This window comes from Gallus gallus, chromosome 10 (genome assembly GCF_016699485.2).
Source record: "Gallus gallus isolate bGalGal1 chromosome 10, bGalGal1.mat.broiler.GRCg7b, whole genome shotgun sequence".
NCBI classification, from domain to species: Eukaryota; Metazoa; Chordata; class Aves; order Galliformes; family Phasianidae; genus Gallus; species Gallus gallus.
In genome coordinates, this window is record NC_052541.1 from 10,743,882 (window position 1) to 10,757,196 (window position 13,315).

The following is a 13,315-nucleotide window of genomic DNA, read 5'->3' on the forward strand; positions in this document are numbered from 1 at the left end:
GATAGTGCTGCTGTGGGGAAAAATAGAGAGAAAGAACAACAGGATATTGTCCGCTTCTGGCCCCTGTGCCAACAGTGACAAAATGTTGTTTTCTCTGCGGTGTCGGGATTCTGGTTGGCTTTTATTGCTCATGGGTGCGCCCGAACGCGTGAAGATGTGTTTTTAAATTCTTGCAGTTGTTGTGGAAACCTTGAGTCCCTGGGAGGAAGGTGCTGCTCCGTGTCTGCACGCGGACATTCCTGCTCTGGAGGATGACCCCCTGACCCGTGCAGAGGAAAAGAGGAGCTCAGCTGTCAAGCACAACAGGAAGGCGTGCGGTGCTGCGGTTCACTGGGATGATACCTGCAGAGCTGCCGCAGGCGTGGAAGTGAGCCACGGGCTGTGCGTAGTGCTGAGGGAGCTGCGCTGCTGCACGAACCTCGTGCCAAACCACAGCGCTGCTCTGGCTCCCGTTCTCCTTTTCTGACACCTGTAGTGAGTCTGAAGCACGCTGCAACACAGACTTCTGCGGCTAGTTCTGAAGTGAAGAGGGCATGGACCCGCACTGAATAAGCCCTTTTAACCGTCAGGATTGCGGGCCAAGGACACGAGCTGCAAACGCACCGGGGCTGCCAAGCCAGGAGCTGGCTGCACACCAGCACTTGAAGGAGGACGAGCGGCAGGACGCCTTTGGAGGCACAGGTACACAGCGAGCCCGGCGCCGATGGCAGGGGTATGCTGCAACTGCAGGGGGGGCTGGGGAGGTGTCCCCATCTAATTTGATGCTGATAAACTCTCAGTAAGCCTGCTTTCAGAGTAGGTTATTGGTGTACAGACATGCTGTATGATTTTTAAGAAGACTGTCGATTCGATGGCCCGCTTAACATGAAATAAACCCAAACGGTCTGTGACTGATGTGAAGTGTAGGCAACAGCTTTGATTTCTGCGTGCTCCTGTGGGGCCACGGTGCCTTTGCTGTGCTCACACAGCGATGATAATGGCCTGGGTGAGAGGACAAAGTGACCGAAAAATGGCAATTTAGTCAGAGAATGAGTTGTATTAAAACCATCCAGCATAAATTGGAAGCTTTGCATTCTGCAGTAATGTATCACATAGGGCGCCTACAGCTAAGAGGCAAATGTAACAAAAGCTCTGACAGATAAATGGCAGAAATTTAAAAAGTCTGCTTGAAGTGTGAGAAGTGAGGAGGTGAGGGAAAGCTCCAGGGGTGAAAGAAATAGAAGTGCTAATCACAGTGCTGTGGGACTGTACGGGAGATGCCTGTGAAGGGGGAGTTCGCACACTTTGTGGAGACTTCAATGTTAATTCAGAATGGCTGCATTTATGATGTTGCAAATTCTGTTAAGCTGTAAGCCTTTTAAAAAGCTTTTAAATAGGTTAACCTGTTACTATCTTGCTTTAATCATCTGAGATATGAAAAGCTTGTTATGAAAGGCTCCTCCAGAGCCCTGAATTTTATTTGAAGGAGCTTATGAATCCCTAAAGCTAGGAAGTTGGGTTTTGTCACAGCTTTAGGGCATGTGCAGCCAGGGAGATTTCCTGTTTGTGCCTCTGGCTTAGGACTGCTGTGTTAACAGTTCTGTGTTCTGGGAAGCTCTAGGCTTTGTCTGATTAACAGGTTCTGTTGCTGACATAAAAAGCTAAAAAGCTCTTTTTTTTTTTGTGGTCTAAGGGCTTTCTGGGCTTGTAGAGTTCTCTTACTACAGAAGATGAAAGAAGACTTTCTCTTGCAACTGTTCATAAAGCTTATGCATTCAATCTGTTGTCTCTTCAAGCTATTATCTCTGGAAACACTAAAAGAGTTGAGAAGCTTTGGCAAGCCCTACCTGCAGCAGGGCCATCAACTGTTAAAGAGCACTTCATGTAATTCTTGTGTTGCTGTAATTACACTTCTGTAAAGAAACCAGAATATGTTCTGCTGTCTGTCTGGGAATAAATGTGCACCTCCCAGTGCTGATTTCTGATATGAACATAGTGATCTTTAAATTGACCCCACTCTTCTGTGCAGATATGTTTAAACCAATTATCTTACACTCTTGTTTTAGCCTTGTTGAAATGTCTATAGCTCAATAACTGCTACAAAACCTCTACATTTTCATATAAATTAATCAATGAACTTTTTCCAGGTGTACCTGTCGGATACTGGCTGTGATCTTTACCTGTGACTCTACAGAAGCGATTCCTTCCTAAACTCACTTCAGAGAAATAATTCAATAACAAGACCTTACAACCCGCTGAGAAGATACAATGACTGAGTTCCTGGTTTGCTTTAACTGGTGCAATGGTGAGCAGCCCCAGCCGGTAGGTAGATGCACAGCTGTCATCTCTTTTCTGATTTCCTGATTCATAATGTTGTCTTTTGTTTGTATGGAAAACGCTGTCATTGTCACGTTCTCTTGATTAAACGAGGTAAGTAATGTAAATGCTAAAAATGGATGTGTTATGCTGTGTTTAACTGCGTGTATTTTAGCCAGAAGCTTTGTCTGTGTGACTGCTTGTAGTCTCAGCCCCTGCATGAGGGGGAATGACTTTCCCAACCTTTTGCTCAATATCGAATAGGAGTAATAAAGGTGAGTTTGAGCCTCCCCTACTGTGAGCATTCAAAAACTTCAGCTGCATTGCCATAAGGAGTCACTTAAGGGGGACATCACTGACTTTGTTGTTGTTTTTTAACTGGCTGCTTGTTTCTGCCTGAAAGCTGCCTCATATTTTCTGAGTAGAAACATGAGATATCTTCTTTCTTATAGAAGAGGCGTCAGCGATTGGACCGGAACATGATAGGAGAACCAATGAACTTTGTTCACAATGCACATGTGGGGATAAGAGAGATGAGTAGTGACTTTTCATCAGTAAGTGCGCATTCTTGGGTAAGCAGAGATCGCAGTTCAGCAGCCTGTAGAGCTCGTAAATCCTAGAATACCAGATAATACTATGAGAGGAAAAAACAGAATTGTCTCTTGGTTTGTACATGTTCAACACTATGGCAGGATATGTTCAGCAAGAGAATCTATATTCCCCAGTGTCATTGTACCTGATAGGAGCCTGCTGGGATAATGATTCTGTGGAAGTGCTTGACAGGTCCAGATTTCACATCACCAGTTAAAGCTGTGTCAGGATGAGGGGTGTGAGAGTAGTTGAATTTGGGACAGTGAGACCCATTTCATGCACTGACTTAAAATAATATTTAAAAATTCTGGGTTTAGTTGCTACTTCTCCCCATTACTGTTGAAACCCAGTACTGTAAACAAATGGCTCATCTGCCTCTTTATCATAGAATCATAGAATGGCCTGGGTTGAAAAGGACCATCACGGTCATCTAGTTTCAGCCTCCCTGCCACGGGCAGGGTCGCCAGCCACGGGACTAGGCTGCCCAGAGCAAAATTAATTAATTAAATTAATACTTATAAAAATTGCTCTGACAACCAGGCTTTGTAAGATGAATGTTTTAATTCTAAACTTTCTATTTTTCTAGGCTGTATCAATTCAAGACCACATGAAGTCTAAAGGTGGCTACACAAATGGCACTTCTGCAGCTGCTGAGCTATAGGAAATTGAAAGAAGGCTGACATCTGCTCTGTCTTACAAAAGTCTCCTGGACTGTGCTTTCAGATTCACTAAAACCTCTTTATCATGGAGTATAGAGTACTTAAATTATAATAGGTCAGTGCAAGCTTTTGCATTCTTTGCACAATAGCTTCTGAAGGAGTTACTGGAAATTATCCTTAAAGTGTTCTGTCATGGCGGTGCTGTAGTAGCAACTGTAGTTTGTCACTGTGGATGACTTCCTAGCTGTGTCCCTGAAACCTCAAAGTTGTCTTGTAGGATGGGATAGGAAAGTGATTTGAATTGTCTGGGGTTTTGGTTTGTCTTTCTCTCCTCTTCAAGAAATGCAGAGATTGATTTTATTTGAAAGACGAGATGTTTGCACTTCTTACATGGGATAAATTGAATTTCTAGGTAGGATCTCATAGCCTACAATACAACTTTTGATCTAAATTTTGGATGGCTTACAACCTGAGGCATAATTCTACTGAGCAGTAATTTGGGTTTTTTTGTTTGTTTTATTTCTCCAAGGCTTTTGGTAGTGAACAGACTCTAGTTTAGTCTGCAGAAAACAGTGAAACTTCTGCCTTCTGTGATAAAGCTTTTATAGCTAAAAATACAGGTTTTGCAGACCGACCCACTCAGGGAAACAAGTATTTCTCTCAGCTACTCCCCTCCCCATCGTGTAACTAATATGCTCACAACTGTATGCTAATTTTGCACAACTGCTATTGAATTTTAAAAGAAATCTACTTTAAGATCACTCTCTATTATAACCTATCTATAGCAATAGCTTTACAGAACTTGAAGGGATATCTCCAGGTTCTGCCTTTTTAGTTTCAACATTCTTCTCTCAGATGAAGTTTTTCTCATACGTATTTTTTTTACTTAAAGTATGGTTTAAGTGACAGAGACAGGAGAATATGAAATGGAAACTGCCTATTACAGACTTCCAGCACTTCATAAATACAGATATTTAGACATACCCAAACCACAGTTTATCACTTAGTTCTTGTTAATGTTTCTTTTAAGTGATGTGCTAAAACTACTGAAATAGAGCTAGATTTCTCTCTTATCCAATCACTGACAACTGCTCTCTGACAAAATTATGAGTGAGTATTGGTGTAGAGACTTTGGAAATCTGCTTGCTGTCATAGGATTAACTAAACACGAGTGTTTAAATTACTGCAAAATCCGCACCAGTTACACCGTAAGTTACTGGAACTCTTCCCTTCTTGCTTTAGGCATAAGGTCAGCTATCAGCCTTTTTTCATTAAAAATAAAATATTTGCCAGCTAGATTTTCTTGTGAGGGAGATTTTTAACTAGTATGATTCTGTTTATGGCTTATGATACTTCTTAAATCTGAACACTTGGCTGCAAAGCATGTAATAGAGTGTATTAGGGAAGTCAGAACATGAAAGGTAGTTCTGTGTTTCTGTGTGTGTTCCCAAAAGAAACTTTTTCCCCATGCTTCCTTCCCATATTTCATCTTAAAGGACTAAAGAGGAAGAGAATGTTACTTTCCTTAATAGTCAACAGCTGATGGTCACATTCAGCAACCACATCAAAAAGAATTTTAATATCCATGTCTTGCTACATCCTTACTTTTGAACTAGAATACATGTGATATTTTAATACCATTTAAAATCAGCGTGTTAATCATAAATGTAGCTTTTTAAACACTTTCATATTTCTGTCTTCTAACCTCAGACTTATTCCAACAACCTAGTTAGGACGCAGAGTTCAAAGAAGCTAAATTCTGTATACCGTTGAGAAAGCATACAGTGGTCATTTTTAAAAATAAATTCTAACTAATCTGCTATTAAATTGAATTTGTGTATTCATCAGTCTGTACTTACCCAGAAAGAGCAGTGAGAGGAGAGCTGTGATGAAGAAAATGGGTTGTATTTTCTTAGTGTTACAAGAAAACGAGTCAGAGAAGAATTAGTACTTCCTGAAGACCCATTCTGTGTATTTTTAAGATAAGGGTGTGGTGTATGCATAACTAGAAGTAAAGAAGTTGGGAATCATTTCAGTTCTCATGGCTAATAAGACATAGACAGATAATCTTGTTATTAAACTTACTTGTAGGAAAATCCCGGTCTTCATTTTATAAACCAAGCAGTGCTACCTGATACAAAACTCATCTTCACACCGTACGGTATTAACGAGGACCATACACAAGTAAACTCAGTAGTCCTGTTATTAAAGGAGATGTTTTGCTATTGCATTAAAGGTGCCATTATTTTCAAAATGTAAACAAGCATAAAAGCACGTCTCAGGCATTTTCTTTGTTGTATAATTAGAAGCCTTATTTAGCTGTAGTCTCTCATGTAACGCAGTATAAACCAAACTAGGTCATAATGAATCTGTTGAAAGAGGCACTGCACTCCTTTCATACTGTGCATTTCTTGATATGTTTCTCTGCACTGAAAATCTGTTGGTCAGGTGGATGAATCAGCATGGCTTGCAACTTTACTGCACAGAATCACATTTCTCCACTAGAGAGCACAATTTGCCATTGAGTCTGTTCTGTCACTGCTCTACACAAGGTATTATGACAGCATGAAGTGTTTTTTTGTTGTTTATCTTATTTCAAGTTAAAATGGAAATGAAAAAAGAGCGAATGACACCAAAGGATCAAACTTGTTGGTCTGTCTTGTCGGCTGTGATTAAGTTACACCAGCAGTGCAAAGTGGCATTGAAATGTTGCTGCTGTGACGCGATGGCATTTTTGTCATTTCTTTTTCCTGCTCAGAAATAAAGTAACTTCTGAGCAGAGCAGGATTAAATCTTTCCTATGGAGTCTGCCAGAGTCTCAGCACTGTATCTGCCTCCTTAAATAAAAGAGTGGAGGAGAGTAGCTGTGATTTCAAATCCTGTCTGTCCATCTCGTGACGTCCCTGCTGGGCTTTACTGACAATTCCATGCTGTTTACTAAGCTTGCAGTCAATTTTTAGGAAAGGTATTTTGTTTTTCCACGACCTAAAATGTCCTTTTATCTCTTGCTGTGGCCTTATAAAAATTGCATGGCATTACTCTATATTCCAAGTTATCCTGTAATATGGTAACTTGCAACCCATGCAGTAGGGTATTGCTTTGTATGGCTTTGCCATATTGGACTGCCAGGTGGTTCTGTAACTTCCAGTGTGCATAGAGAAGAATTGCTTGCTGTGCCAGCAAAAAAAAGCAAAATTTAACAATAGGAAATTTCATGGAGGCATGATTGCGAAATTTATTATGTTACTAAATACAGTAACATTATAAGAAATCACATCTGCCACTTGAGGATGATTGCATGGCTGCTTGATTGTCTTTGGATGTACTTTGTTATCAGCACTGTGACACCGTCATAAAAACTTAACAGTGAAAGATAAGAATGCTTTGTCTGCCTCTTATAACTGTTATGGAGAGATGAGGTGAACAAAGGGAAAAACAGCGTTGTGTTACAGGTGTGTCAGTAAGATGTCCTCTGGTGAGTGGGCTCCTGTAAGGCTTTCAGATGCTTTGTGGTTCTTAAAGCACTATGCAATAAAATCATTCAGGCACAGTTAGGCAGTTGGATAGTATGAGGTAGAAGCTAGAGCTTCCTTCCTACTGTTTCTTTCTATTTTCTCAGGAGAGCAAACTCTTCAGTGGGACTGGTTAGAAGGAATACTGGCTGTACACTGATCTGCACAGTTTACTAGATTGTGCTTCTAGTTTGAGTCGTGATGGTTGGCTTTCAGTTCTAAAATTCCTAAGACAGATAAGGAAGAGTTAACATCAAAGGTGCGGAGTCCTGAAATAAAAATTGGTCTGGTTGGTCATTGCAGATTGGCAGCAAGGCAGAAAATGAAGACAAACCATAAATAGAGCAATGTTTTTAGAGAAGCAAGGCTGCTTAGAATAAATCATTTATAGATATAATGCGCATTTTTAAAAAGAGTGGACTTTGCATTTTAACTCCTCGCAATTGTAGTACCACTTTTACTACGTATCTTCTTGTGTTAATATATGGGCTAGCTCAGTAGATTTTAGACCCAGAGTAGCATTTAATGATTAAAATCGACAATTTTAGATGCTTTTGTCTATGCCCAAAGTCCCTGTGCACCTAAGGAGGAGCTGTGCATCTACAGGCAAACTGCACAGTGATGGCACATAAGGCCAGGCACAGCCTCACACATAAGGCCCAGGCTGCTTCTATCAGTGGTTTCCCTGTTGACATTCATGTGGTTACAGTATGTATATATAAGAACTTTCCCAGTACCATGCAGGATGTGATCTTTCTAGGAACTGGCCTGTTGGAGAGTTGTTTCCTTCAACAGAGCCTTAAGGTATGGCCTTTGACTTATCGCCACATGCAGCTCTTGAGCCTATGTTGTGTTTTGCTACATGAAAGAATAAAGTCTCTTTGGTTATTGCTTAGTTCCTTGTACTCCAGAGAAGGAAGTGAGAGAGGCAAGTACAGGAACCAGAGTTAAAATGAGAGAGACAAGGGAAGCAGATCTAGAAGCCATGGAGAAATACCATGGTATATGTATATGAGGAATGAGCAGAGAGCAGAACGTGTGCGAGTTAATGTCCATTTCCTATCATGCACAGGACAGCTTCCTTAATATCAAATTGGAAAATTGGTAAGGTGTGTACAATTAGTATATGGAGGAAATTGGGCACTTAAATGCATGACTAAGCTGGGACTTTATACCCTTCTACTTGCACTGTTTAATCTGATGCTGACTGCCGATGCCACGTTGATGGATGCTGGTATGTCCTTTCTGCAGTGTCTTCAGCTCATATGGAGAAGCCCCACATGCTAGCTCTACATTCAGCAGTTGCTGACCGAGGGCATGTATGAGTTTGGAAGACAAGGCGGCATGTTTTTTCTGACAAATGTGAGGTTGCAGCTGTTGTAACAGCTGAGGCAGAATGCTGAGGCCTGCTGCACCCACCACAGCCTCCATGAACACCAAGCAAAGTTAACTTAGATGGTGGTGCTAAAGGGTATTTGACTTCAGTTCACAGTGCTGCCAAAACCTCAGGGAAATTAACTGGATCAATCTGGTGCTCAGTTTCCAGGCACTGAAGAGTGTGGACAGGTTGGAGCTGAAAGGTGATGGAGAATTCCTCCTGTCTGATGGGGTCTGGGTGATGTTCTGCACTCACTGCAGGCTGAGATACCAGGAGGTAACCTACAACAGCTTTCAGCCAGACCTTTGCTCCTGATGCTGTGCAAAGAAAGGAAGCATGGAAGAAACCAGTGAGAGCACTTCTGAGTAGGGAGGGGCATTACCACTGCGGGTTCTTGTGCCAAAAGAGCACACAGCATGAGGTGCTTGATACTGAGCTAGGGCTGCTGTCTTCTCCTGCGAGCTTACAGCTGAGCAAAATCATGTTATAATTAAGAATTGTGCCCTTTCAGGGAGTCTGGGGTGTGCTGGCACTCTTAGGGTTCTGTATCACCTCAACTCAGTGCTAATGAATTTACTAATTTTAGATACTTAATCAAATAATTAGAAAAGTGTTTGCTTATAGGATTTTTTGTAATAGTGTATTTACATGCATCTGATCTTGCTGGTCCTTCAGAAAGACATGGACCTTTGACGTAACTTGCTTGAGCAGAGTCTAAAGGTGAATGGAGACTGCACAGATAATGAGTAATTAACCTCTTCGTAGTGAGCTGTCTGAAGCTAAGCATTTGTAGATCAATCAAAACAATCCAACTTTCTGTAGATATAAATCTATTAAAAATAATATCTGTAAGCTTGTAAGTTGAGTCTCAACAAGTGCTAAAGCTGCAAATTAATAGTGAAAGTAATATGCTTTTAAATGCAGTTATCCAGGTTTACCCCCACAGTCTCTACCATCAGGGAATATTAAAACCTGACTCAATACCTTTGAGGGTATGACACAAACTTGAAAATGTAATTCAGAAGTAAGGCTTACAGTGCTTCCTTAATGCATGCTAATGTGACCTTGCTGCATAATGGCATGTGAGGAAGGCTTTCCCTAGTTTCTCTTAACTACTTTAAACCTTTGAAAACCTCATTTGAATTGGCTGTTCTCTCTGCTGTATAATGTCCAGCAAACTAAGGCACCTCTTGATTGTGTAAATTAACATTAACTGATGCTCAGATAAGGCTGTTAGTACACAGGGAGAAGTTGCTAGACGTGTGTTTGTATGAATAAATAATCCTTAACTGCCAGCATTACTGTGTTTTGGATCGTTTTCTTGAGAGGAGATAGAGGAAGATCAGGCTGTTGCATATGTCCTCCTTTTTGCCGTGCGGGTATGTCTCTCAGAGATGGCATCTTTGAGAAACAAAGTTACCTGTGTCACTTTAATCAAGAGGTTTCACTGTGAAAGAGACAAGAGTTTCTAGGGCGGTAGAATTTGCTTTGGTTAACCCACTTCCTTTTTCACGTCACCTGCTTTATTTTGCCCTATTACTCTGCCCTCTACTTAATTTTTCTATGAATATATTTACCTTGAGTGTTTGAGTCACTGTTCTCTCTTAGTTCTTAGAAATTAACACATTAAAAATTCCTCAATCCTTTTGAAGCTTGTGTGTTAATTAACCCCAAATCCCTGCATTACTGATTTTTGTATGAAATAACTGTTCAGCGTGAAGAGTCTAGTCTCTTAATTACAATGTTAGCCCTTTAGAGATCATGCATTGTATTTTCTTCGCAGTGTTTAATGCTGAAAGCCACCCTTGTAAGTTGCCTACCTAATGAGGCAACAATCTTCTGCTTACAGTATTTCACTCTAAATTAGTGGATAGTAATTCAAAGTTAACAGAAGGACAGATTGAAATGGATAGAGAGATATAGAAAAAGGAACAGAACAGATAAGTTGGTTGGGATAAGCTTATTTAAAAGCTGAGCTAATATGTGTGAAAAAAAGTAGCCCATAAAGTAATTCCTAGTGCCATTGGAGAATCAGGTGAATGGTATTGGAATGGAAAATGTTTCAGATGCGTTTCCTGATGTGCAAAATAATCTGTGTTTAGAAGTGTGTGCATGTTGTGGAAAACAGGCAGGTGGAAGGAAGGGATAATTTCAGGATCTCTTCAAAAAGGATTTCAATATATGCATATTATTATTCAAACAATTTCTTTTCTGTGCTAATGGCTATTTAGCTTAGTTTCTGTTTTCAAACGAATGTGCGCAAAGCCTGCTTTAAACGTGTCTGTTCCTAAAGCTTTGAAATGCTGTAGGAATGCCTGAGTCATTACAGGTTTTATTTCATGTTGATGTTTGGCTTAGGGAAGGGATTTTTTCTGAGAGAGTTTTTTCTGTTATTTTCTTTGATGGATGTAATTATGGCAGTTCCGGAAGGATGCAGTTCTTGGGGTGGTTTGTTGGTATCTTATGCTGCTTAGGTAGAAGCTATGGGTAGGAGTTTCCCTCCCTGCTATATCCAAAATAAGGAGTTTCAGATTGAAAACTGGGGGGGGTGGGAAGGAGAAGGAATCTTTTAGGCCTTGAAGTCATTTTCCAGCTTTAGAAGGTCTTTGCAACCTAATTTTCTTCTGTCTGGTGTTAGAAATAACGTAACAATTGTTTTTTTTCTCATAGTGCTGAGCTTTGACACTGTGGTACCTGTTTTTATTTCTGGTTAAATGTTAAAGCTAACATTAAATTTAGGGACTGCTTAAATTGCCAGTAAAGATTTCCGAGGAGGATATATGGATGCCCAGGTCATGAACTAGCATCAGGGCTCTTCCCTGCAGGTATTTCTAACCTGCACAGTCCTGCTGGACTACAGGCAACATATTTAACATTTGAGATGCTGGTGGAGCATCCTTCAACATCTGTCAGATCATAGAATCTTTAAGGTTGGAAGAAACCTAAGATCATTTAGTCCAGCTGTCCACTAAACCATGTTCCTCAGTGCCACATCTAAACATTTATTGGAAGCTTCTAGGGACTCCCACCACTGCCATGAGCAGCCCGTTCCAGTGCCTCACCACTCCTTCTGAGAAGAAATTGTTCCTAATATCCAATGTGAATGACCCCTGCACAACCTGAAGGTATTCCCTCTCATCCTATCACTAGTTAGTGGGAAAGGAGGCCAACCCCCAGCTCACCACAGCCTCCTTTCTGATTGTCACAGGGAGTAATGAGGTCACCCCTGAGCCTCCTCTTCTCCAGAGTGAGGCATCCCAGTTCCCTCAGCTGCTCCCCCACAGCTTTGTTGCCCAACTCTGGACACACTCCAGGGTCTCAATGTCTTTCTTGTAGTGAGGGGCCCCAAACTGAACACAATACTTGAGGTGTGGCCATACCAGTGCTGAGTAAGCTCTCCAGCCACTCTTCCCCAAGCCTGCAGTGATGCATGGGGTTGCTGTGACCAATGTGCAGGACCCAGCACTTGGTCTTACTGAAGCTCATACAGTTGGCCTCAGCTGAGCAATCCAGCCTGTCCAATTCCCTCTGTAGAGCCTTCCTATCCTCAGGACACATCGTCACATACATACTCTTATATCTATACGCAATTGATGGACTTATTCAAGTAATCCTTATTAATCTGTCATTGAGATCTTGTTAGATTCAGAAGAAGAGGTAGTAGGCAATGTAACATGTCACAGTTACTCTGACAACAGCATAGATACAGAAACACACAGATGGACACTCTACCCCTTACTACCAGTCTTGTAAATACTAATTCTGCATGGAACATGGATTGTTAGTTGTGCCACGGTGTGCCATTATCTTGTACTGCACACTGAAATGTCGGTCAGACTGCTGCAGCCTCACAAATCTGCAGGATGTACAAGCTGTTATCAGAGTGCAATCAAGACACTACTTACTTACCAGTATGTGAGTGCTCTGATGTTTGCAGCAACAGAGCCGTTTACTGAACATTTGCCACAGTGCAGCAGGAAGTGTTCCCTGGAGATACTTTACAAGGCCTTGTCCTTAAATTCATGCAGAAGGAAAGGCATACATGTGGAACTTCCCTCTCCAGTGGTTGTAACAACCACAGTTGGTGCATGAGTGGTGCAAGCAAGTATCTTCCTCTGCTGAGACTTTGACTGAGTGCAGCTGGACCACAGCTTATCTCTCTTGTCTCTTGTTTTCCATTGCTCCTGTGTTCTCTCTCATGGTCACATCAACCTTATCTTTGTCCCTCTGCTTTCTCACGCACACTGGGCCCAAGTCAGGCCCAGGCCCTTTGGGAAGGGCCTAAAGCTCCTAAACGCCTTCACTGAAGGATGTTGCACAACTTCCTCAGTGGTAAATCACTGAGCTGCTTCAGTGTGCCTCCTTCCTGTGGGTCACAGCGGTTCTCACAGCACACACATCACAGTCCCAGCGCTCTCAGATCTGGAAAAAAACCACTTTCTCCGAAACACTCTCAGCCTGATCCCTCAGGCACCTCCTGCAGGCCGTGCTTTGCAGCCTGCTGCCCTTCTGCTGCTCTCTCATGGCTTCGTGTTTGCACCCACATCACCCCAAAAGAGTGCAGCGAGGCAAAACACTGTCTGTGGAGACATGGGGCGACAGTTGTTGTTCCCTTTTGTTTGCAATGGCAGCGTGAGGTAACAGAAGCCCAACGCCTTGGAGCTGTCAGGTGCAAAACTAGCTGCTGCCTGCACACACAGTCACAGCGAAGGCACGGCACGAGAGGACGCGCTGCCGGGAAGGCGGGCAGCCCGGCTCCACGGAGCGCTCACAGAGATCCTTCGCACCTCCCGGCCGCCAACAGCCCCGAGCCCCGCAGCCGGCTCAGCGGGCAGCCAGGCCCCGCGCAGCGCAGCGCAGCGCCGCCCTCAGGCAAAGCC

At 42.3% G+C, this 13,315-nt stretch overlaps 1 protein-coding gene across 1 annotated transcript; it reads left to right on the forward strand.

Annotated features, from left to right (window-relative positions):
• The first annotated feature begins 192 nt into the window (after positions 1-192).
• Positions 193-5,377, forward strand: LOC100859848 (CDC42 small effector protein 2-C-like). Its single transcript, XM_040706763.2, has 4 exons — positions 193-681; positions 2,127-2,301; positions 2,748-2,849; positions 3,473-5,377. The coding sequence occupies exons 2-4, from the start codon at positions 2,248-2,250 to the stop codon at positions 3,545-3,547; spliced, it is 231 nt and encodes a 76-aa protein (XP_040562697.1). The 5' UTR covers positions 193-681; positions 2,127-2,247; the 3' UTR covers positions 3,548-5,377.
• Positions 5,378-13,315: the final 7,938 nt, after the last annotated feature.

What these genes read in the sequence shown, in the direction of transcription:
- LOC100859848 (XM_040706763.2), top strand. Translation starts at nt 2,248, where the DNA reads ATGACTGAGTTCCTGGTTTGCTTTAACTGGTGCAATGGTGAGCAGCCC. An exon ending in ATGGTGAGCAGCCCCAGCCG is followed by an intron (nt 2,302 to 2,747) that starts GTAGGTAGATGC and finishes TCTTTCTTATAG; the next exon opens with AAGAGGCGTCAGCGATTGGA. An exon ending in TGAGTAGTGACTTTTCATCA is followed by an intron (nt 2,850 to 3,472) that starts GTAAGTGCGCAT and finishes CTATTTTTCTAG; the next exon opens with GCTGTATCAATTCAAGACCA.